This window comes from Lactuca serriola, chromosome 1, assembly GCF_051521515.1.
Source record: "Lactuca serriola cultivar US96UC23 chromosome 1, Lser_US96UC23_V15, whole genome shotgun sequence".
NCBI lineage: Eukaryota > Viridiplantae > Streptophyta > Magnoliopsida > Asterales > Asteraceae > Lactuca > Lactuca serriola.
Genome location: NC_136408.1, coordinates 49,332,883 through 49,359,591, shown reverse-complemented (window position 1 = coordinate 49,359,591; position 26,709 = coordinate 49,332,883). Strand labels below are relative to the sequence as shown.

At 34.6% G+C, this 26,709-nt stretch overlaps 1 protein-coding gene, 1 long non-coding RNA gene and 1 pseudogene across 3 annotated transcripts; 2 read left to right on the top strand and 1 right to left on the bottom strand.

Annotated features, from left to right (window-relative positions):
* Positions 1 to 1,256: 1,256 nt before the first annotated feature.
* On the top strand, positions 1,257 to 4,416 carry LOC145087690 (polygalacturonase At1g48100-like). Its single transcript, XM_079025719.1, has 6 exons — positions 1,257 to 1,697; positions 1,823 to 1,990; positions 2,100 to 2,144; positions 2,237 to 2,444; positions 2,536 to 2,617; positions 3,745 to 4,416. Exons 1-6 carry the CDS (start codon positions 1,380 to 1,382, stop codon positions 4,247 to 4,249), a joined length of 1,326 nt encoding a protein of 441 aa, XP_078881845.1. The 5' UTR covers positions 1,257 to 1,379; the 3' UTR covers positions 4,250 to 4,416.
* A 948-nt stretch (positions 4,417 to 5,364) lies between these two features.
* LOC145068513 (tetrahydroberberine oxidase pseudogene) lies at positions 5,365 to 7,143 on the bottom strand (annotated as a pseudogene).
* Positions 7,144 to 10,292: 3,149 nt separating this feature from the next.
* On the top strand, positions 10,293 to 13,256 carry LOC145087680 (uncharacterized). 2 transcript variants are annotated; one of them, XR_013700860.1, is made up of 3 exons: positions 10,293 to 11,163; positions 11,741 to 11,807; positions 12,068 to 13,256. It is a non-coding gene; the product is annotated as an uncharacterized LOC145087680 (long non-coding RNA). The 2 variants fall into 2 exon arrangements; XR_013700861.1 differs by having other exon boundaries at positions 10,294 to 11,163; positions 11,753 to 11,807.
* The last annotated feature ends 13,453 nt before the right edge of the window (positions 13,257 to 26,709 follow it).

Sequence of the window (26,709 nt, the reverse complement as noted above, 5' to 3'; positions counted from 1 at the left end):
GTCATTATTGTTTAAAATTGTGCGGAATTTGACAATTACGGCTTCCCAAAAAGCAACTCTCCTCATATCGTTTCTCAAAGTTGGTTGTTTTGAAGTCCCGCACCAAGCCACCGCCAACACATGCTCTTCCACCAGTGTCTACCATGTTGGAGGTGCTTAATTCCGTTTGCTCCGCCCCGACCACGACCTCTTTCCCTTTCTTTTTTGATCTCCCTTTTTTTCCTAAAGCATTCCGACTACCCCCGACTTGCGTCTCAATAGCCGTTTCTTGCGTGGGTGGGGGTTGTGTGGTTGTTTGTCGCATAAAAGACGAGGTATAGAATTGTAGTGGGGGTGATGCGGGATTGAAAAAGTTGACGGAATATGGAATTTGTGGTGAGTTTTGCATGTTGAGGAGGTTTATGTAGCCCTCGTATGCCGCAAAACCTATTGGAGTGGATGTGTTTGTGTTTAGAGGAGGAGTATTCGGGTTTGATCCATAGTTGGTTGATTTTTGTGTTTGTGTTTTGAGTGATTAAGAGAAATATATATATATATATATATATATATATATATATATATATATATATATATAGAGAGAGAGAGAGAGAGAGAGAGAAATAGATGTATAGGTAAAAAGAATGTGGTATATATATATATATATATATATATATATATATATATATATATATATATATAATGTAAAAAAATTTAATTAGTAATTTTTTTTATTGAAGTTACCGTTTTAAATGGTTTAATTTTGAATATTGTACCGTTTTTAAACGGTAAAAAGTTTGCTACCTTTGAATTTATGCACTTTACGCCCTGTTACCACAATAACGAATGATAACATAACGTGTAATAACGGGAGGGTGTGGCGGTGTTCGCCTGTTATGGCGCGGTTATGGTGATGCCATATCGGATAACGCCATAAGGGTGTTGCCCATACCCATCTATCTAGTGATTTTTTTTTAATTACTTTTACAAGTTTATTTGGCTAAAAATGGAGTTAGGTACGGATAAAATTTATGTATATAATCTAGAAAGAGCGCTTAATAGATTAGGTCGGCCAATTAAGTCGACTAAATATGTCAAAAATAATGCAGTTAAATAATTACAAATTGGAGAGGGTAGGGAGCCACAGCTTCCACGTACAAACCAACGTTTAGGTGACACCTGTTAACATCCTTGTTGGCATGACACCTGTGAACTTCTTGAGATCTTTTATCAAGAACTTCCTGAGCTTTAATATAAATAACTGCATCTGTGTTGTCAGTTGTCACTAAGCCAAACCACTACCAGTTTCCTACTGTTAACGCCCTTTTTTTCTTCTTTCTAACTTCCTATCTTATGCAGGAATAAATTAAGGCTACTAAAGCTATATTCTTCAGTCATTTTCAATGAAGATCTTTCATGGGTTTTCAACCATTTTCCTGACCCTGCTCGTTTTCACCATGAATGTGGAAGGAAGATATCTTTTCCACAAGAACCAAAACAAAGGGTCATCGTCTTTAAACTCTGTTTCATCATGTGTTTTTGACGTGAAGACTTATGGTGCCATTGGAAATGGTTCCACAGATGACACTCCTGCTTTCGTTGCTGCTTGGAAGGCAGCTTGTGCAGTAGAATCTGCTACTCTTTTAGTACCCTTCGGTTTCACTTTCATGATAACTTCCACACTATTCTCTGGACCTTGCAAACCAGGCCTTGTGTTTCAAGTAAGAAAATTCTATATATAGTTCGAAATGCATGATCGATGACAGAAAAGCATTCGCATATACATAACTAATTATTTAATTAACACTTGTTTATTTGAATTGAATGTGTTTTTGTATGTAAAAAGGTAGATGGGATCCTAACACCAGCTGTTGGACCAGATAACTGGCCAAAGAAAGATAGCAGAAGACAATGGCTTGTGTTCTATGAACTTGATAACATGAGTTTGACTGGAACTGGTACCATTGATGGCAATGGCCAACAATGGTGGGACCTCCCCTGCAAACCTCATCGGGTAATTAATGTTATACTGGGAAATTGAACATATTCCTGGATAATTATACTTAATTATACATGTACATGTATATATCAATATGATGTTTTAGCAATAAATGTGATTTCAGGGTTCTGGTGGAAAAACATTCCCTGGACCATGTGATAGCCCTACAGTAAGTACAAATATAATTTCCGGCTTCATTAATTGACATGTTGGGAAGATGCATGGATCAACATCTAACTAAATTTCTTGTCTGTATGTCAGTTAATTCGGTTCTTTATGAGCTCAAATTTGCGTTTGAGTGGACTACGAATACAAAATAGTCCAATGTTCCATGTGAAGTTTGATGGATGTGAAGGGGTAATGATAGATAAAGTGTTCATTTCTTCTCCTAAGCTTAGTCCGAACACCGATGGGATCCATATCCAGAACACAAAGTCTGTTGGCATTTACAACTCAACGATAGGCAATGGTATATATGGTGATTATAGCTTTGATCAGTTATATATGTTTAATTTTTATAATAAGTGTTTTGTTTTTATGACATACAATAATTGTTACAGGGGATGATTGCATTTCAATAGGACCGGGTTGTGTGAATGTTGATATAGACGGTGTTATCTGTGGACCTAGCCATGGGATCAGGTGGGTTATAGATGGCAACTCTTGATGTGGAAGTTTCAGCTGTATTATTTTGGAGAAGAAGTTTAAGGGTTAAATGCAAGAAATATGAATGCAATTTCAAAATTGATATAAGCTAGAGTCACTATATCCTAACCATAATCCTTTTTAAATTAGTACAGATATATACTTAACTAACTTTAATATCTAGTATATTTAAGTAATAAATATTAAAATTAGTTATTATCTTAATGAGATATTATTTGATTTCATATGATTTGTATGTATTGGATGTGCCATTTTTTTTTTGTTTTTTTCATTTTGGATGTGCCGTTTTTTATTTTGTTTTTTTCGTTAATACATTATTTTGAATGTTCACATGTTATTTCTTTTACATCTTTTAATTTCTTATTTATTTTGTTTCTTTTATTTTTATCATATTAAATATTATAGTTTTTCTTATATGAAATAAATATATAAATATTTTTTATTTAGACACAACGTAAAATTTTAACATCTCTTTTAATTTTATTATTGTCGACGATATTTTATCAAAACTCTCAAAAGTTAATATAGTTACTGGTTTTCTATAGTTTATAATTATGATTTTATTGCTATTATATATTTTAAAATTATAAATTATTAACTGTTATCTTTATTATTGGTTAATTAGGATATGAATCTTGTCCCTATAAGAGGCAGGCTTCAATATATATCTTATTATATTTATAATATATATCATACTTCTTCTATTTATTCTATACTTTGAGGAACTACCTAATTATGACGGTATCAGATACAAAATAATATTTAATGCTATAATTTGGTAGATGTTACAAAGGTCGAATGTTCATAATAAAAAGAAACTGAAAATATAATACTATATTTGGGTCATAGTACAATGTTGTAATAAATCAACTTAAATGAAAGTATGGTGCTATAATAAATATTTAAATGAAAGTAGGTGGATATATCTTTCTTTCAACCCACAATTCATTATTCCACGTTTCTAAAAAAAAATATCAAAAACATGATAAGCACCTCTAGGACTCAACAAATATCTAGACTAATCTCATTAAGTCCTTTATCTAAAACATGATAAATCTACTACTCACATCAACCTCTAAAGAATTAGTTGTGTAATTTTGCAGTATTGGAAGCCTCGGTGTTCGCAACTCTCAGGCATGTGTTTCCAACATAACAGTACGCAACGTGGTAATACGTGATTCCGACAACGGAGTGAGAATCAAGACATGGCAAGGTGGGGCCGGATCTGTAACAGGGATAGCTTTCGAGAACATTCAGATGGAGAATGTGAGGAATTGCGCCATTATAGACCAGTACTACTGTACAAACAAGAAATGTGTTAATCAAACGTCAGCTGTGTATGTTAGAGACATATCTTTCAGAAACATAAAGGGGACATACGATGTGAGAAGCCCTCCGATTCATTTTGCTTGCAGTGATAGTGTTGCTTGTGCCAATATAACAATGTCGGATGTGGAGCTGTTTCCGTTTGCAGGGGAATTGATTGATGATCCATTTTGTTGGAATGCTTATGGGGTACAGGAGACTCTGACAATCCCTCCGATTAATTGTTTACTGGATGGTATGCCACATTTGGCGTCAGAGGAAAACGTATATAGGTGCATTTGATGGACATTTGGATTGGGTGTAAGTTTTTCTGGGTATTGTAGTTGAGAATTATGCATAAAGTTAATTAATACTGTATAGAACCCGATAGCAATATATAAGTATAATTATATTGTTTAATTGTTTAAATACTATTATATTGATCGAAGTCAGAAGAAGTTATTTAAGAATTTCTCGATTATGGTATCTTTCTATACAAATTTAATCCCAGAAAGTTACGAGAAACTATCCTCCTTGGCGGTGTTTAATTACACCGTTTGGTTGATTCCCATGTTTGAAATAGGTGTGACTTATTTCAGTGTTTATTGTTAAACGTATTACAAAAATATAAATACATTACAATGCTAAAGAGCTAGAATAAAGTGAGCTAACTATACAATGGGCCACATTTTGATGCTAAAATGCCACATTTTGATGCTAAAATACATACATGTACAATACATGATACGTCTAACATGTATTGCATGTGTATGTACTTTAGCATTTAAGTTGGCCCATTGTATGGTTAGCCCATTTTATTCTATAGTCCTTTATAGTCCTTTAGCATTGTATTGTATTAATTGTGTAATATGTCTAGCATTTTTAACTTTGAATTTTTTTCTCAACAGATTGCATCTTGATCATGTGGGATTGATTGATATATGATTTGTTGAAAATAAATTTTATTGAGAGTGGAGATATAAGGTGCAATCGTTTAGAAAATTATTTAGCATGAATTATAGCCAACCAAAAGCTTGATTCTTATAAAAATGGAGGGTCTATTTACGTTTTTCTACTGCATAAAACAACACTCAGTTGCTTTGTGGTAGATCATTGGGGTTTAATGTGAACATGAATCCATTTTGAACTTATGTCGTATTTCAAATTATTGAGGAGATATTAATTTAATGTGAACATGGGCAGATGACTAAATTATGATGTTTGTACTATCTTATTCATGAATAAATTTAGGACATTGAGAAATTTTATTCAATATGAAAGTAGTCTTTGATTTAAAGTTACAAGTTTGGGTATATTTGGGATTAAAGAGGTGTCTATGATCAAGATTTTAAAACACATGCATGATAGTTTCCATCACCCTACTTCAACCCGAGCCTAAATTAGTGATTACCAAAGGCTTTTTAAAAATTTAAAATATCATATTTATCCATCAACGCAAAGTATAACAAAGAAATATAGTAATCAAACAATGTATCTAGTGGATTAAAAAAACAACAGAAGTAAACCGTAAACTGAATCCTTCTTCAAGCGATGATCATGTGTTGGAGAGAGGTGTTAGAAAACAGGGATACTTTGTGGACGCCGAAAGAAATTATGCGGATCAACTTTGGCCTTGATTCGAATCAACTTCTTGAAATTGTCCCTTTTCCAGTATCTCTCACCCCAAAGACTGGCTTCTTCATAATTAGAACTTCCAACACCAAAATCTAGATCATTGTAGTTGGAATATGCCTCTCTAGGGTTCTTCGACACATAAGGCGTGAATACCTCCTCCATGCTTTGCAGCCACGCTAACCTCCTAAGCGATGTAGGGGTTGTGCCGGAAGTTTGTCCGTTAAAATTGACAGTCTTGAGAATCTGTAACAACACCCCAGCTCTATGAGGATAAGGAATTGCTGTCTCTGAGTAATCAGCCATCCTTCCGCCAAAAGGATTGATCATGAAAAGTGCTGATCCGTCGTTTTGCATGAGCTTTCTCCATATCTTTCTTAGACCGCTCATGGGAATTGGTGTCCGAAGGAAGTCTGATTTACTTTTATTGTTCAATTTGAATATAGCAGACCGGTTCGTGTGGATCTCGGTTGGGATGGAACTTGGGAAGCCCCAAAACACAGAGGTCGACTGGATGCTTCTAATTTCTTCACATATCTCTCGTGTAACACCGAGCTCCGGAAATTTTTCGTCCAGCAACGGCAGCAATGTGTCCCTTGTACCCTGGTAAATTCCTTCAAACATAATTCGTATGGTTTTCTTGGTGGTGTTGCCAATATATTCAGCAAACACCTGAGTTCTTATATGTAGATTTCTATCAATAGTTGGCGCAACGTATTGATATTTGTGGAAAATTTCGGTCACCCCTTCTTCCGAAGTCTTATTCAATATAAAGACAGTTACTTTTTCTGGAACCGGAACCAACCTCAACTTCCATGCAAGGACGATTCCAAAACTGGAAGCACCGCCTCCTCGAATTGCCCAAAACAAATCTTTACCCATCGACTTCCTGTCCATGATATTTCCATTGACATTCATAAAGCGAACATCCAATACATTATCAGCAGCAGTACCATATTTCCTCACTAGGTTTCCGTAGCCTCCACCTCCCACGTACCCACCAACACCCACCGTAGGGCAAACACCTCCTGGGAAATACAAGGTGTCGGTTTTCTGAGAAATACTGTAATAGAGTTCACCAAGTGTAGCACCTGGCTGAACCCACGTGGTCCTGTTGACTACATCAATGTCTATAGACCTCATGTTGGTGAAATCAAGCATAACGAACGGAACATCAGCAGTGTACGAGAGGCCTTCGTAGTCATGGCCCCCACTCCTGATCCTCATCTCGTACCCATGTTTCTTTGCACAGAATAGAGCCGTTTGGATCAGTGTTTCATCCACAGGTGTAATGATGACCGATGGTTTAGGAGTGGAGGGTTTAAGGAACCTAGTGTTTTGCACTGCAACTTGCCAAATAGGAGTGAAAGAAGCATTGGCAGGGGTGAAAAGGAGTTGAGAGATGGAGGTGACGTTGTTGGAATTGGATTGTATGCATATTATGAAATTTTCGGTACTAGGTGTAGCATCCACAAGGGAAGACAAGTTTGCCCATGAATTAGAGAAGGAAAGAGTTAGAAACAAGAGGAAGACAGAAGAGCTCATTTGGAAATTCTTCATGTTTAATTTGGTGGGTTTGAGTATCTATGGCAGTGTCTTATTTATATAGAGTAGCCAGAGAGCATAGAGTTGACTGCAAAAAGTATTATAAAAATGGTGAATTTAAACGAGGTTAAAAACCCTAGTAAAAGCTTACTGGTCAGAATTTATCAAAAGTTTTTAAATGAAAAGTGATTTTGATCATAAGTGGCGTCTATAAACTAAAAGCTAAATAGATTTTCTCTTTGTATCTCTGTGTTTATATAAATCTACAGTAACGTAAGCATCCACAAAATAACATTCTTTAGTCAGCATGATTAATTGCTGATCTAAGCCAAGTTGAGTTGAATAAGCAAAATGCGACCTGGGATTGTGATTTCAGATGGAGTATTCAATTGCGCTCTCTCTATATGTGAGGCTTTCTGTGGACTACCAACATTCAAAATTAACTACAAGTTTGAAAAATTCAATATTAATAACCTTTGAACTTTGAACTGGACGGTATAGCCTTAAAGAAGAACGTGCCTTTTTTTACAATGCATCAAACCCAGGTCCTACACATGTGATAGATCCTTTCGTATACAAACATTGACTTAGGTTTCTAATAAACGAATCCTAGCTTTTAATATTTAACTTTTAATACTATTTCATATATACTAGTAAAAAAACAGGCACGGTTCGAATAAATTTAATGAACATATACTAATTTCAAAATTTTATGTTGTCTTCATCTTATTAAACAAAACAACAAATTAATACGCGTGACTAAAAGAAGTATGATATTCAAATCTATAAATATTTTACATTAAAAGATGGAAAGCGGGAAATTAAAATTTATAATAAATTACACAAATTATCCTTATGATTTAAAGTAATTTATATGTTTGGTCGTAGTTCAAACATTGACTTTCGTCCCTATCACATCAAAAAAAACTATATTACCCTTTATTATTATTATTTTTATTTTTTTAATTTCTTATTGTTTATTAAAAAAAAGTTTAAAACATGACGTGGGTCCCATCCCTAACCCGCCCATCATCTACACATCTTCAGATAAGCTTCAAACGAACAACACTTCACGCCTCATTTTCTTGCTCACTGTTCTCATCAGCCACCTTCACCGCCGAGCTCTTCTTCCTCCCTACTCATCTCTCTCTACTGGAAACCTCAACCACCAAGCCCTTCTTCCTCATCTTTCTCTTGATTTTTCCGGTACCAAAATCTCCGCCACATTCCGCCCAATCTTCTCCAGATACTCCGATTTCTTCTATTCTGTAATACCCAATTCCACCGCTAACAATCACCACTTTCTCCACCATCTTCTCCTCTATCTCCGACATCCAGTACAACACAAATCATCTAGAGGTAAAATGCACAGTGGAAAACAAAACACTGGTATATAAGTCGTCCCTCTCTGACCCTTGTGACGTAAACGGGTAAAACCTAATATCAAGTTGCAGATTAAACCCTGCATCTTCATTGTTTCTGGTTTCAAGTTGTAGATTTGTTATGTTGCAGGATTTCTGGTTTCAAACAATTGAATTTCTCTTTTTTTGACGATGATGAATACGGATTTTAGGTAAGATGAAGGAGGTTGGGCAGGGTCGACACATGAGGTGGTGGTGGACTGGTGGTTTGCTGGATTTGGGGGGTGGGATATGATGGTGGGACCAATCTATGTATTTCATTGTTTAATTATTTATTTGATTAATTACAAACATAAAAATAGCTGGTAAAGGGAAATTTAGTCATTTTAAATGTAATAGCACTCGCAACAAAATCAAATTAAAGGATGGTGGGAGTTTTTAAAAAAAAATTATAAATCAAATATGCAAATTACCTCAAACCACAATCACCATTTTCTGTAATATATTCTAAAACAAGTGCTGTTTAACTCATCAGAAATTTGTTAAGACTATTGAGTCAGTTTGACATGAATTATAAAGTCAACATTATTACAAAAGGTTCTAAATTTCTATCATTATCAAACATCAAATACACTAAATTGATAATTTGAATAATAATAATATGAAGCATAAACTAACATGAAACTTGGTTCAATAAGGCATAAGGAATTGAAATTTCAAATTTTGAGCCTTGACTACATTTCCATTTAAACTAGCCTCTTGACTCTTGTCTAACATATATGTTACAAGACATCTATCGCCATGTGACCCTACTGAAGCTCTTAGATTCCTGATCTCCCATGAAGAAGCTATCAAAAAAATCATGGGGTTGGCATGTTACTATCATAAAACAGAAAACTATATAAATTTCAAGGGAAAAAAAGTTTCTTATGATTAACCTTTATTTGTTCATGTTGAGATTTTGAAGGATGCTTCTTATGCATTATAGGAAACTGCAGATTGCTCCATCATATGTTCAATAGTTAAAAGAGAATCGTTTTCATATTCCCCAATATCTAACATAGAAAGGGTGAGTCATGGGTATATATGTAAATTTACTTTTTATATGTTCCATCTTGTCCACGAAACCTTTGTCTAGAGAAAATAAATCACGTTTATAGTGCCATCTATGAGAATAGCACATCAGTTTTCGACTGAGGGAGATAATAGAAGAGATGAGTTAAAGGCTAAAAGATATAAAGGAAACAAACACAAAAAACAATCGGAGAGTGACCCACCTAGTTAAGCATTTGGAAATTGGAATCATAAGACTCATAAACAACATCAGAATGGCCATTTAAAGAAGCATACCCAATATAGGGAGAGAATCGGCTTTGGCTCATACATACGAAATACAATGCAATAAATACTACAAGTATACAACAAACAATCAATAAATTATAAATTACAAAATACAATGCAATAAATACAAGTACTTAATATATATTGAAACATTCAAACATATATCCTTACTTTCCCATTATAGAAGATTTAAATTTCAAACAAATGTACCGCTAGAAAGAGTTAACATTATTTTTAAAATTTAAATAAAAAATTCCCTCATATGTAGCCCAAATATCCTCATATAAACCATCCAGTTTGTTTCCTCTGTGACAATATCGATCATCACCAACACCAACTTGCCGATGACTTCAAGATTGCTCAATCATTTGGTACGGTCATGATTACATTCATATTTTCACAAAAAATCAAAATCATTTACATGAAATTGTGATATAACATTGTTTTTCAGGCTCAGGTCTACAATTGAGTTCTATAAAAAAGATGGGGGCTCCACCATGGATGCAAACACACACACATTTTTATAGCTACAACCATTATCTCCTCATCTCTGTTCCCTTATATCTCTCATCCTCTTTGCTGCAAGCTCATTCAGGCTAAATCACATTTAGGTTTCTCTCACATTCTTTCCAGTCGCCCTTCTTTACTATCCCAAACTCTTGATCCCGACAATTCTTTATGGTGTTCCAGGCGAATTATGATTTTGAACGCATGTATAGCGAACAATATACATAACTTCTTCTTCCACCTTCAACCAAGTCAACCCTCGTGGGTGCATATTGTATGATTTGACCACCATCCACTGCCGTTAGTAACCACCATAAGTCAACATTGAACCACCGTTATCTCACCTTCAGAAGATTCAGATCGTTTTATCTCCCCATGTCTCCCACCTATATCATTTCATGAAACTTAAAGGTTTTATGTGGATTACTTACGGATTTTCTATAATTAGTTCTATGTGGGTTACTTGCCCTGCTATGGATTTGCTATTTGTTTCCATCTCTTCTATTGTATTTGTCCAAACGATACTATTTCGTCAATTAAACGACTTTCCTTTTTTATTCCCCCAATCACGCACTATTATCTACCTCTTATTTGCTATCAAGGCTTCCACACTTTCTCTGCTCTATAAACCCTAGAACGTAGATGGATGAAATTGACCGCTATTAGTTTATAGATTTTTCTAAAGGCAAGATCGTATAGACAATTGCTTAATTTTTAATCATACAATTTATGTTGTTTAATTAGCTTTTACAGGGTTGTGAACGGTTGAAATCAAATGCAAGTACAACGAATAGCTCACCGTGAAACTCATAGTAGGTTAGAAGATTTAAGGTAATACCCACTTCCTTCTTTTCCATAGTCAAGCCATCCCTGGAAAAAACACCCCTCGTCACTCCTCGAAAACCCTACCCCTTTCTCTCAAATAAACCCCTTTACATCATCATGTAGCAGATGACAATGAGATTAGTTTTGGTTTTCAGTCATCTCTTCATTGTTGGTTTTAGATCAATTTTAATAAACTTAAAAAATGATATTTTGAATGTTTTTGATGACACGGGAGGTAGGGATTTTGTTTGATTTGCAAAAGAAGACCAGTTGATGCTTTCATTTCCATGGTTTATCGATATGTTCAATCAAATAAAAGACCATATGATGGTCACTCTTTCATTTTTGCCGTTATTCCATTGTTGTAGATGTAAATTATTCAACATAATCTTATGTAGCCTCTAAACTTCACAATGAAAGGCTTACTTAATGGAACATACTTTTTTGGGTCACAAGCTCTTGTGATTCCATCTTCTGTGAGATATTTAAGATAGTCATGTCTATATGCTAAATATTATAATGATCAACTTTTGCCCTAAATGAAAATTTAAATGCTAAATTTTGATGTATTCAAGGTTTATAGTTGGTTATTCAGGTGTTGCTGGTGCTGGTCAAGAACGTCCCAGATATAGGAAATTAGTCCATATTAGGTACGACCATCACCAAACCAAATATCATGTTCTATAAGTGCATTTTCTAATATTGGGGTTTTATTTATTCTGGTTCCTTCTATGTTTTTGCTTATTATTTTTTGTAATTTCCATGTAAAGAAAACAAGTCTCAATTTTTCGTTCATGTGAAGTACATGACATTTTGGCTTTTGCTGATTCTATGAACCTTTAGTATTCTCATTTCACCTCCATGACATTTTTAGATATTGATGATTTATCAATTGTATATGGTTTTGTAGGGAATAAGGTTGGTGAAGTATAGTGAGATTAGATAAATCTCCTTTGAAGGTTAGTGTTTCATGTTCAAAGTGTATGCCCGAGTTTTGTACTTTATAAAAAATTATATATCTATGTAATATATGGTATATATGCCAGTTTCCCTCAAATATTGGATTCTGAAGGTCCATAATTAAATTTAAATTAATAAGTAAAGATAAAGATGATTTTCTCTTTATTTGTCATTGTTATTTATATGCAACTATCAGAAACGTCCTCTAAGTTATCTTCAAGATCGACAAAAAAATTCAAAGTTGATTTGACTTCCAATTTGGATCATTTTTTCAGTCTTATTAATTAGAGTTGTCCGATCTACAACAAATATCAAATAAGAAGTCGGAATTTAACTGCAGATGATTAAACAAACAAGTTAGTTGATGGAGAAAAAACAAAACAATACTTACTGTTTTAAATGCATTATTTTACAAAATAGTCATTTTTTCTTTTGTATTTTTTCACATACAATCATTGGGTGTACAATGAAAATAGTGTGAAATCACTATGAGTTGACACTACTAGAAAAAGGCCTTTTACGACGCTCATTGCGCGTCATAAAACGCTCAGACGACGCGCAAATGCGCGTCAAGAAAGGCCCTGTCATAAAGAGAGACGACGCGCTTTTACGACGCGTAATTATGACACGCCATGCGTATCATTAAAGCCGCTGTCAAGAAATGCCATGTCATAAATGAAGATGACACACATTTTTGCGTATCATAATTTTTATTTTTATTTTAAAAAAAATTATTTATAGATTTACTAATTTTCAAATTAAATTTGCATTTCTTGTCTCATAATAGAAAATAAAATACAATCCATTGCACAAAAGTTCATGTCATACAAAATACAAAATAAAATACAATAAATAAGAAAGATAATTCGTTGCACTAAAATGTCAAATACAAATAATCATCGCTTAACTATATAACCTAATACTACATTGCTATTAAGGGACATCATCATAACTCACTGAAGGTCTTGGAACAATGTTCTCATCATCAACTCTTACACCAACCTTGCTTTAGTAGATAACTTTCACACAATCAATATTGAAATAGATGTTGCCCGGGCCACCATAGATGCTGCCCAAACTTCCCTGACCAAAACCCAAAACCAAACAAACACCATATCAGACACAATATTTAAATCAAAAATAAAAATATAACGAATAGAACCTTGAAAATCATAAAACAAAAACTTAAAATTTACATGAATTAACCTTACAAAAACTTAAAATTTACATGAATTAATCTTTTGTTTTATGTTTTTTTTTTCCTATTTCACTTTTATATTATTTTTTTTCGAAAATCTTTCTCAATCTAACAATCTATTCTTGCATTACAAAGGTTTTACTCCAAAATGGGTTTTAAGCTCTTCACAACAAAAATATTTATAGAAAATTATGATTTTCACAATAATATGAATAAGTCACATTATATATATATATTAAAAAAATCCCCATCTAGAAAGAATAGTTTGCAGGATAATTTTTCTATGGTGGGGATCATACAAAAACATAATAGTTTGCAGGATAATTTTTCTATGGTGGGGATCATACAAAAACATATTTCACAGTAGTATTGCAATGTTGATTGGTTCTAATGGTTAATAAACAAAAGACCTGGAAATGGGACCTTATCGAATTACTTATATTACTTAATTTGATAATGATAATTTTTTTATCTTTAAAGAACATCATGATCACACTCACAACTGCAATCAAATTACTGCTAAAGAGGCTTCTGAATTTCACAGCACCGCAACATCATGGGAACTAAACCCCAAGGGCAAAATGGTCAAGTTCAAATTTTGAACCAATTATAGTAGTGTAGTTCCAATTTATTTCTTATTTGAACCTTATACATTCATAAAAATATTATTGTACGTTACTTTTTTGTAGTCGATTCAGAAGATGTGATCCAATATATATTGCTATATTAGACAAAAAAAAAAAAGTACATTGACATAGTTAGAGATGAAAGTGGGTCCAAACCAGGCCTAAATGGACCCGGACCCAAAAACCGGAAATTAAGGATTCGTAGACCTCATAACCTGACCGGGTAAAATGGATATAGACCTTTGAATCGGATTTTGGTACTTGAAACTGATTTTGGGTTTAGTGTCAAATATAACACATGCGTTATTTTTCAGGATATGAAGTAACCCCAATCCATATCCCACCTCTGTTTATACATTAGAAGCTAATAAACTTGCACATACAAGGAAATAGACAAGGGTGAAAGGTTATGGATGTCTAATATACTAACTTGCAGCCTATTTAAAGTTTTTTCTGCATGTGCGTCTTAGTGGCTATATCCTTTCTTTTGGTTCATCCCATGTATTTTGTGTATTTTCAAGTTTTCAAAAGCTCATCCATGTCGGTTTAATTAGTCTCATGTATTCTTCATCTGTTGATGATGCTTAGGTGACAGAAAGAAGGCTTCATCGTAGAACTGTTATCAAACCAACTTCGGCTATTAAAACAGGTTTTGATTCTTAAATCCGGTTTATCCAGACTTGAAGTCCCCAAAACCGTTCTAACCAATTCTGGTTCGGTCTGATTTTCCGGTTTTAAATTTCATCCCTAGCCATAGTAGACATTAAGATAAAATAATAATAATAAATAAAAAAAAATGAAAGTAAGATGCTATATGAGACAAAACATTTGAAAGGACATTGCTATTTCTTGCATTTAGTGCAATCATCGACTAAATACAATATTTAAAAATGTAATTACATCTATTTGCCTAATATAAGATCTTTAATTTCAGTTTTTTATTTTCTTTGATTATTTTTTATCTTATTTTATATGAGTACTTTAAAAGTACAATGACATAATTGTGTATGTATGTATGTATGTATGTATGTATGTGCATGTGTGATTATTAGTGATTGTGTCTTTGTGAATATGTCCATGTAACTATGTGTGTGTGACTAAATGTGTTTGTAACTGTTTGTGATTATGTATGTATGAATATGTCCATGTGACTATGTATGTGTGACTAAATAGTAAAGACTTTGGTGTGATCCAGTTTAGGAATCCAAAAGATCATGAAAACTAAAAACACCAACAAATCCACTTCATATATTATCCAATTGGTAAAAATAAGGTTTTTTTTTAATATGTTATCATAAATCAGAAATGATATATTTTCGACACAATGAAGCTAACATATGAAAACACATATCCAACATACACAAAAGCCACAAATACATTAAAGAATACATTGTTCGTCGAAATGAATGAATCATTGAACTGAATAAATGTTTAGTGATACTTGTCAATACATTGTGTCTTATTATTAATATGATATGTTTCTTAAATCAAAATAATTGTTGAATTGAAACTAATGGTTCGCCGAAAAAAAAATTAATTGTCGAAAAAACTATTTGTTGTCCGCCGCTTTGTGTGTATATATATATATATATATATATATATATATATATATATATATGTTTAGGTTCTATGGAAAACAAAAAACCCTAAAAATCATAAAAATGCATAAAAAAATACTTAGAGATCACAATTTTTTTTTTAAATTTATAAATGAAAAAATCACAGCTTTTTCTTCAAATTTGCTTAATTGTTTTTTGAAAAAACCAAAAAAAAAATCAAATTTTTGTTTTTTTTTTCAGCGATTTTTATAAAAAAAAAAAACCTACGATTTTTTCATATATAAACTCAAAAAAAAAGTTTTGTGATCTCTAAGTACTTTTTTTATGTATTTTTATGATTTTTAGGGTTTTTTTTGTTTTTCATATAACACTTCCATATATATATATATATATATATATATATATATATATATATATATATATATATATATATATATATATATATATGTGTGTGTGTGTGTGTGTGTGTGTGTGTTAAATAAAAGGAATCGGTGTTTTAATATGGTTTATTCTATTCAAAACTTGAAATTAATATAAAAAGAATACATTATCATCTTTTAGACTCAATTTTAAATTATTTTAATGATGTAAGATAACATCGTGTGCAACTTAAAATAAACAATTTAGTTAAGAATGTATACATAATTACATTTTGTAATCGTTTGAAGAATTTTGCCATATATTCACATTTTGTATATTAGTTGGCGTATCCTAAAACAAAATCATAGCTACGCCACTGCCGGTCAATACATCCCACCTGAAAATTTATTTTTTAGTCAGCATAAAAAAGATATTATAACCCATGAAAAGACATGAATTTATCAACATATTTATATCTTCTATGTCTATCAATATTCAAAATCACCTCAAAAATAGTACCGAGAGTTGCATCCATAACACCAACAACCTTCAAAAGTATTATTTTGTTGTGTGACTAACATTATATAAAAATAATCAATACATATAACTAATACCAAATTTAAATTCATATTGGAATTCATTTATCTGTATAAATATCTAATCAAGGTAATATATTTGGGATAAAAACTTATAAATTTATCACCATATGGTTAGACACATACAAGAATTTGACACCTGGAATTCAATATATGGTCAAAGAATCCAATTTAATTCCATATAATATATAAAACAAAGTAAGAGCAAAAAGGGGATTAAAAAAAGATTGTACCTTTGACTGTCTACTCATGTGTTCAATGACATCAACGACATCACCTCCTTCCATGAACTTATTAGGCCAGAGGGAATAGTGTAACAAAAGCTGCACTCATTTCACTGCCACGTAGGCAACATGTCATCCTTTACCACAAATATATGTTTTCATGTTACACCCAAGGAGTGGTGGCACACTTGATTTTTTTTTTTCATTTTAATTGAATAAAAACTATATTTTTAATAAAAAAAAACATTCATTTCATTACTTCAAAATAAAAATAACATTACATTCCATTGCCTAAAAAAATCCTAAAAACTTCCAAAAAAAAACTAGAAATTTTCAACCTACAAACATAAAAAAACATACATCAAACGATTAAAAATAAAACACACTACATGAAGTCGTCCTCCGAGAATTCGTCTTTTGGGTCATCATCGGGATCCAAGTTGAGGTTAATGTGTTGAATCCCGTAAATGTGTTCCACCAAGTCCATACGAAGATTGTGACATGTTTCATTGCAATAAACCTGTGACATCCCCAAATTCACGGTCATTTTAAAAATTTTATTTATTATTATTTGAAAATCAGATTATTCATTTTTAAAGAATAAATACATTATCAAAGCATTCCCGAGGAAATGTATTTTATTCATTTTAAAACATTAGGATGTCATCGTGAATACATAAACATAAGCATAAACAGACCTTACATTCGTTTATACTAGTGATTTACATCTCTTTTAATCTCTCAGTGCAATGTGTCTTCGTATCGATACATGTGACACAAATAAACTGAGTGAGTCAGACTGGGAAACCTAGTGAGTACATAGAGATTTAAATCTCACAATGTTATATCATACATATATATTTTAGAACTAAAAAATATATACAATTTCGCCATATATAAGCAAATTTACCCCACCACGTCGATCCTCACAACGATACGATCTATGCTATCGGATCTAAAACTAACCTATTTACCTAATCCATACTCCTGGATTGGGTATGTTTGATCCATACTCCCGGTTCAATAACTGTGCCCATTCCATACTCTCGGACTAAGGACAATTAACTATGTCTTAATCCATACTCCTGGATTAATAACAAATAATTATGTCCTATCCATACTCTCAGACTAAGGACAACTGACTGAGTCTAATCCATACTCTTGGATCAATGACAAATTTTAAAGTTGTTCCCTCCATGTATATCTCACTTGTACTTACAAGGAGATACTACCCAATACCCCTCTTAATTTATTTAGGTCTACTCTGGATCCCAAATCATCATATGTTTATCATATATGCTCTTAACATGTATTTCAGGCAATATCAAATATTTCACACATAAACATATAATTCAATACTTTAATCAATACTTGTGTTAAAATCAAGTTCATGAAAGCGAATATGCACTCACTTTAGTAGCGTGATTGGATAGAATCTAACTAGAAACAGTGAGCGGTTTGTGATCGTTGGGCTCAGAACGCGGAATGCCTTCAGCAAACGAGAGATAGATAGATAGATAGATAGATAGATAGAGAGAGAGAGAGATAAGAATTTGATGTAAGGAAGCTTAGGGTCGAACTTGCTATTTATAGGGTACCAAAAACATGTCCACGTCATGGAGTCTTATTTCCACATCGTGGAACATGGCTGAATCACTTCGTTGGCTTGCTATCTGCGTTCTAGCTTCGAAAGGTGTTCGAATGACATTTCCACGTCATGGCCTTTATTTCCACGTCGTGGAATCTTAACACATCACTCCCGTAGGCTTAGCATGTGTTTTTCTAGCCTCGATTAGTGTCCTTGACCAATTCCACATCGTGTACCTTATTTCCACGTCGTGGAATTGAGGCTGATTAGGGTTTCTGCCATGTGTCATGCCCTTAGACTGCTACATCTTTGGAAGGTCATAACGTTTGCATATGAACTCCGTTTTTGACGTTATTTATATCCACGTGTAGGTGGAGACGTTCTCTACAACTTTTATTTAGACCACTAAGGCTAAAAAGTAGTTTATCATAAACTCACTTTTTACGATTCCCGGTGTCGTGTTGGTTTTGTCGCGAAACTTCGACAGGTCATAACTTCTTCGTTATAACTCGAATTTCAACATTATTTATATGTACGAAAACCTTGTAACATATACTAAAAATTAGTTAAGATTATTTATTCTAAATAATCCTCTATTAAAAAGTCATTTTTTACGTTTATCATCTCTAAATTGACTAGCCCAAATTTGCGGATGCTACAATTATCTCCCCCCTTAGGATGATTACATCCCGAAATCATCAGCAAAACGGGGTTTGTATAATGACTCCATAAATTATCTCTTCATGCTAGGTAATAACCGTAACTTCTATGTTCCTTTGAACGAGTATCTAACTTTTGGACTTCTTGACTGCAGGCGATGCTCAATCTTGCACCCGCTCTCTATCGCATGTTGGACTTTCAGTCGTAACCTTTGACTTACATAATCTTTATTGAAGACTCCTTCTTCTTCTTAAAAGACTTAAGATAAGTTCTTTCCTTCATTTATCGTAACAGACTGATGTGTCATTTTATAATAACCTCTCATCGTATGATGCAACGCTTAGACTCAGGTCTTTTAGAGTCAAATTACAGAAAGAAAGATACCTTCCTTCATGATCTAATGTGATATAATCACATTCTAGTGTGTAGTACTTCTAACTACAAGCTCTTACAACGATCACGATACTTCTATTGGTCGCTTCGATTTTCTTTTACTTCAATCCCCTGATTTAAGTCGGATGTGACATCGATCTTGGTTCTCTAAACCATGTAACATACTCCTATTTGTCGGAATCGATTTGATATGACTACTAGGTTCGGAATATCAATCATCTTCTTAGTTATTACTGAAACAATGGTAACGACGGACATGAATAAAACAGAATCAATTAATAGCGCCTTGGTAACCTTGTGACTTTCCCTGATCCAAGTGTGAGTCTTGTGCTTCCGGTAGTATAGGCCTCTACTACCATTTACACCTACTCATACTCGTCCCAAGTATTATCTCATAGTTTTTTTTAAGTCACCACACAAGAATTTCACATAGTTATTTAACACATCGGATAACATAACTAAGGTTTATATTATTTTTTGAAAAGATTAAATAGACTTTCAAGTTCATCCTACACTAGGCCTCTTATAATAGTCTACACCACATGATTCTATTTATATGGCTACTTATTATCCTGATCTTCGGATATATCCTCACTCCTGATCTCTTGCATTGTCACATGCTTCATCAAGGATCATCTGGAATGCTCTTGCCTTTGGCTTTGGTGGTATGTTTGGCTTCGTAGCTCCTTCCCTGTTTGGGCAGTCTTGCTTGAAGTGTCCCTCTTCACCACATTTAAAGTAGACTTCTTTCTTGGCCGTGCATTCACCGGCATAGTGACCAGTCTTTCCACAGTTAAAACAAGTGACTTCTCCGTCACATTTCCCGAAGTGTTTCTTTTTATACTTCTTGCATCATCTTGCTTCACCTCCCCGTCCTCCTTCGAACTTCTTCGAACCAAAATTCGAGAATTTTCTCTTCTCATTGGACCTTGAAGATCCTTCAAACTTCCTCTTTTCGCCAACCTCAACCTTGCTGGTGGCTCTTCCCTTTATCATTTCCTCAATAGACTTGGCAGCCCAGATAGCTGCCTCCAGAGTAGGTGCCTGACGTACTGAAACTGCGTATTCCCATGGAAGTCCTTTTACGTACATGTCGATTTTTCTCAGCTCGTCTGAAACTCCATTTTATCTGTGAAGTTATTGGTGTATTCATCGATGGACATGCCTTCCTTCTTCAATGTCAGGAATTGGTTCTCTAGCTCAAGCACATTTTGGGCCGAGTAGTACTCGCGCTTGAAGTGCACTAAGAACTTTGCCCAAGTTAGTGGTAGGGGCTCATTGGGACTTATGGTCTTCCCAGAGTGTTCCACCAGCGAACAACACCACCTCTGAATTGACGCACTGCAAATGTGGTTTGTAGCTTGCCTTTGCAACCACATGTCATGAAGGCTAATTCCATCTCCGAAATCCAATCCATTACTTTGATGGGATCCTCCTTTCCAGTGAAAGTTGACGGCTTGCAAGTCGTAAAGTCTTTGTACTTGCATCCGCTTCTCTCGACTTCGTCCTCTTGGTCATTCCTCCTAACCACAGGTGGTTCAGCTTGACCAACAGTCATACTGTAGTTCCCTTCCTCCAACTGTCCGTCATTCAATTCTGGTTGTTCAACAGGCATCGTAGGTTCATACCTATTTTTCAACAACATCTGCCTCATATCTTCCCTCTGTTCGGCCATCATAACCCGAATCATGGCTTGTACTCCGACCATTGTGATTGGCTCAGGTGCAGCTGCTACTACAAGCACTTGCTCAATCACTTGGGGTTGAGGCTGCTGATTGCAATTTACATTGGCATTTCCAATTCCACTTCAGGTTCTTGCCATTTCGATCTATACACTAAATCAGACGTTCGGTGTGCAGTGACAAGAATTTACATAGGAAGGCTTTATTTACGATAGATGTATAAATCTCCTTATCACTCCAAAAAGTTACATGCCAGTTCTAATATCATAATTAAACGTTTAGCAATCTAAACACATAAAATTTTCAGATCTGGTCGGCAATAGACCATGGATTCGATCAAATAATAGTATCATAAAGCATATAATGCTATAACATAAATCATTTAGCACATAAAAGCAATTTAAGCATCTAATCCTAAAGTAAACTAGTGATTGTGTCAATTCAAGTGTACTACCTAAAATATAATAGACACACTACTCACGATCATCACTTAGCATTCTAAGTTTAAGTCTAGAAATTTCCTAAAATTTCTAGTTCGTTTAAACTAATGCTCTGATACCGACTGTGACATCCCCAAATTCACGGTCATTTTAAAAATTTTATTTATGTTTATTTGAAAATCAGAGTATTCATTTTTAAAGAATAATGTTGTGGAATTTGTTCCCAGAAAAACATGATAAATACATTATCAAAGCATTCCCGAGGAAATGTATTTTATTCATTTTAAAACATTGGGATGTCATCGTGAATACATAAACATAAGCATAAACAAACCTTACATTCATTTACACTAGTGATTTACATTTCCTTTAATCTCTCAATGCAATGTGTCTTCATATCGATACCTGGGATACAAATAAACTGAGTGGGTCAGATTGGGAAACCTGGTGAGTAAATAGAAATTTCAATCCCATAATGTTATATCATATATATATATATATATATATATATATATATATATATATATTAGACCTAAAAAATATATACAGTTTTGCCATATATAAGTAAATTTACCCCACCACGTCGATCCTCACAACGATATGATCTATACTCTCGGATCTAAAACTAACCTCTTTACCTAATCCATATTCCCAGATTGGGTATGTTTGATCCATACTCCCGGTTCAATAATTATGTCCATTCCATACTCTCGGACTAGGGACAATTAAGTATGTCTTAATCCATACTCCCAGATTAATAACAAATAACTATGTCCTATCCATACTCTCGGACTAAGGACAACTGACTAAGTCTAATCCATACTCTTGGATCAATGACAAGTTTTAAAGTTGTTCCCTCCATGTATATCTCACTTGTACTTACAAGGAGATACTACCCAATATCCCTCTTAATTTATTTAGGTCTACTCTGTTTCCTAAATCATCATATATTTATCATATATGCTCTTAACACATATTTCAGACAATATCAAATATTTCACACATAAACATATAATTCAATACTTTAATCAATACTTGTGTTAAAATCATGTTCATAAAAGGGATTATGCACTCACTTTAGTAGCGTGATTGGATAGAATCTAACTAGAAACGGTCGGTGGTTCGTGATCGTCGGGCTCGGAACACGGAACGCCTTCAGCAAACGAGAGAGAGAGAGAGAGAGAGAAGAATTTGGTGTAAGGAAGCTTAAGGTCGAACTTGCTATTTATAGGGTGCCAAAAACATGTCCACATCGTGGAGTCTTATATCCACGTCGTGGAACATGGCTGGATCACTTCGTAGGCTTGCCATCCGCGTTTTAGCTTCGAAAGGTGTCCGGATGACATTTCCACGTCTGGCCTTTATTTTCACGTCGTGGAATCTTAACACATCACTCCCATAGGCTTAGCATGTATTTTTCTAGCCTCGATTAGTGTCCTTGACCAATTCCACATCGTGGACCTTATTTCTACGTCGTGGAATTGAGGCTGATTAGGGTTTTTGCCACGTGTCATGCCCTTAGACTGCTACATCTTTGGAAGGTCATAAATTTTGTATATGAACTCCGTTTTTGACGTTATTTTTATCCACGCATAGTTGGAAATATACTATACAACTTTTATTTAGACCCCTAAGTCTAAAAAGTAGTTTATCATGAACTCACTTTTTACGATTCCCGGTGTCGTGTTGGTTTTGTCGCGAAACTTCGACAGGTCATAACTTCTTCGTTATAACTCAGATTTCAGCATTCTTTATATGTACGTAAACCTTGTGACATATACTAAAACTTAGTTAAGATTATTTATTCTAAATAATCGTTTATCAAAAAGACATTTTTTACGCTTATCGTCTCTAAATTGACTAGCCCGAATCTGCGGGCGCTACAGAACCTCTGCTTTCTCTTCAGTGTACTCGTCACCCCAAATTTCTATTTCTTGTGTCACGGGAATGGTTTTCTCTTCATCATACCCACACATCGCTCTTCCTTCATTTTTGATAATCATACTGTGCAGTATTATACATGCATACATGACTTCATGCATTTTTTCCTCGTTGAAAAAATTGTTGATTTTTTTTATATAAACCAACGTTTCTTGGTAGCTCTAAAAGCCCGCTCGACATCCTTCCTAGCTTTTTCTTGAGCTTTCTTGAATTTTTTCTGACGAGTATCATTCGGACACGTAAACGATTTAACAAAAACTACATACTCGGGATAGATCCCATCAACTAGATAATAACCATATTTATATGGTGTTCCATACAATTGGAAAGAAGAATCTGGTGCAGATTCATATTATATGTTGTTAAATATATGTGAGTGATTAAGAACATTACTGTCGTTAAGGGATCCATGAGAACCAAAAAAAGAATGTCAAATCCACTGATCCTGTGATGTCATCGCTTTAAGTATAACCGTCGGATGCCCATGATCACCTTCTGTAAATTGTAAATGCAATATTGTTTCCAAAGCATGAAGCCTGCAACTAGCATACAATTGACATAAACAACATAAAATTGAGTTATAGAATTACCTGTTTGTTGTAGCTTGTAGTTTTGGCTTTTAAGAACTTAGCACCTCAAATGGTTCACAAACACCATGAACAAATGGAGGACTTTTGAGAGAGAATGTGGAGCACTAAAATTCAGCTATGTTTCTCTAAGAATACATGTGCAACCAATTTTAGGCAAAATGGGTGTCATATATATAATGTAGGAATCCAAGAGTCATGGGTAAACCCTAATCCATACACTTGGGTTATGATCCATATTTCATGTGGGCTAACTCTTCATGAATACTTACATAAACTTATCTCATCATGGATCAATACCCCAAACTATATATATATATATATATATATATATATATATATATATATATATATATATATATATATATCACTGATTTACATAATCAGTCCCCTTTAATTTAATTAGTCTTATTTGATCACTAAATCGATTCCAAATTAATTCTTGATCAATACTAATTAAATAACATGATTTCGTATTAATATATTAGAACTTATAATATATTAATAAATCATAAATAACCTTGTAACAACCCAATTTTCACGTCCAAAAAATTTCATTTTAATTAATTAATTCAATTAAAACATTCGTAGGAAAATATTGTCAAATCATAACATCTCATAAAACTATGTATAATGTCTGAAAACCCAAATCGTAAAATAGTGATAATGTCAGAGTACAATCCCAAGGAATTTCATAGTGCGGAATCTGAGATGTGTGTATGATGTGCAGCTACCGCGCCAGCTACTTCCCCTTCGCTGAAGAGGTACGTGAAACAAAACTGAAAACTGTAAGCCAGAAGTTTAGTGAGTTCCCCCATAGTACCACATACCATACAATATACTGTCAGACAATTCTGGGGAACCTGACTTACCCAGGTCAAACCATTCTGGGGTGTTTGACGTACCCAGGTCAAGCCATTCTAGGGTGCTTGACGCACCCGTCGGTCTATTTCACCCGACTATCGGGAACTATTTCACCCCTACTACTACCACATAAACACATATCATAACATAATATACTGTCAGACAATTCTGGGGTGTCTGACTTACCCAGGTCAAGCCATTCTGGGGTGCTTGACGTACCCATCGGTCTATTTCACCCGATTACCGGGGACTATTCACCTCTGACTACTACTACTCCTACCACATAAGCACATATCATGATAACACATAAAAATAACAGGTAGCACCAAACCTAGATGAATATCACAAATACAATCTTCTAACATACAACTCCTACTAGTGGGCCGACATTGTGACCTAGACCCACCACTACTGGAAGGTAACTCACCTCGTAAGGTTGACTGCTGGAAACTGCTCAGCAACTGTCTGACTGCTGCTCCGGTAATCCTCCGGCTATAGTCCCCACAAAACACTCAGTTAGAATCTGATATCTACTCTTAGGGTAAAATGAGTATTTTACCCCTAACCAAGTCCAAGTCAAAGTCAACTTCCAGTTGACCTGACTCGCCGATTTGGGCCACCAACTCGTCGAGTCCCAAACTATTTACCCGTCTTTATCCACGACTCTACTCGTTGAGTTTAGAAACGACTCGACGAGTTCCCCTTCTATATGAACCTTCATCCGACTCCCCGAGTTGTATGAACAACTCGTCGAGTTTACCTTCATCTAATAAACAAGTCATGTCCTTGACTCACCGAGTTGTATGAACAACTCTTCGGGTTTATCTTCAACTATAAGGAGATTACGTTGGACTCGCCGAGTCTGTCCTAGCACTCGTCGAGTCCCATGAACTCCAGGTCTAAGGCTAAGTCCAATACGTTGGGTCACTCCCTTAAACCCTCTAAGAACCCTTCTAGCGCCCAACTGGGTTCCTTCAAACCCTAATAGAAAAGGGAAGTCTCGCCTCGGACTCACCGAGTCCTAAGAACGACTCGTCGAGTCGAGCATGACCAAGTCTTATTTCTCAATTTACAGCGTACAACTCTCGACCAAAAGATAGATCTAAGTTCCTTCAATCGTTCTAGCACGTAAAGTTACAAACTTTACGTGCATGAATGGGACTTTGAGCTCAAAAGGACATAAGATAAGCCCTCATGATGCATGGGACCTTACATGGGTGCAAAAGCAGCCCCTAACTGCCTTGTGACTCCCTTAATGACCTGATTCTGAAGCCTCAACCCCCAACCATGCTTGCAATCATGGTTGGTCACCAAAATAGCTTATAAAAGCCCTAAATCTCCCCCAAAAGTGATCTATTAAATGAAAGAGCAAGATAACAATTTTATACCTCCAATGAACTGTGGATGATGCACAAACTTGGGTTCCCCTGGTCTCCATTTGTTTCCTCAAGTCTTTCACATTCCTCCTTATGGGGAGTTCTAGAAGCATTGGGGACGAAAGGGAGGCCGAATAAGTGGTTTAAATAGGGTGCAAACCCTCAAACTAGGGTTTTTTCCGGACAGTGCCTACTCGCCGAGTCCGGACGCCGAATCGTCGAGTAGGTCATTAAACTTCTACGTCTAAGACGCTCCAACTCGATGAGTTGGACCTCAACTCGCCGAGTCCAAGACCAAAATGCAAGGTACTTGAATGAAATAGATACCAGGAATCAGGTGCTACAAACCTCTTCTCAAAAGTCCATCTTATCAAATTGATCTAGTGAAGTTAACCCAAATGGACCATGCTACTCTCGGGTCAAGTACATACCAATTATAGTTATGGGCTTAGACACCTAATCCAACAGTCCCCCACTTGCATAAGTCTAATAACTATT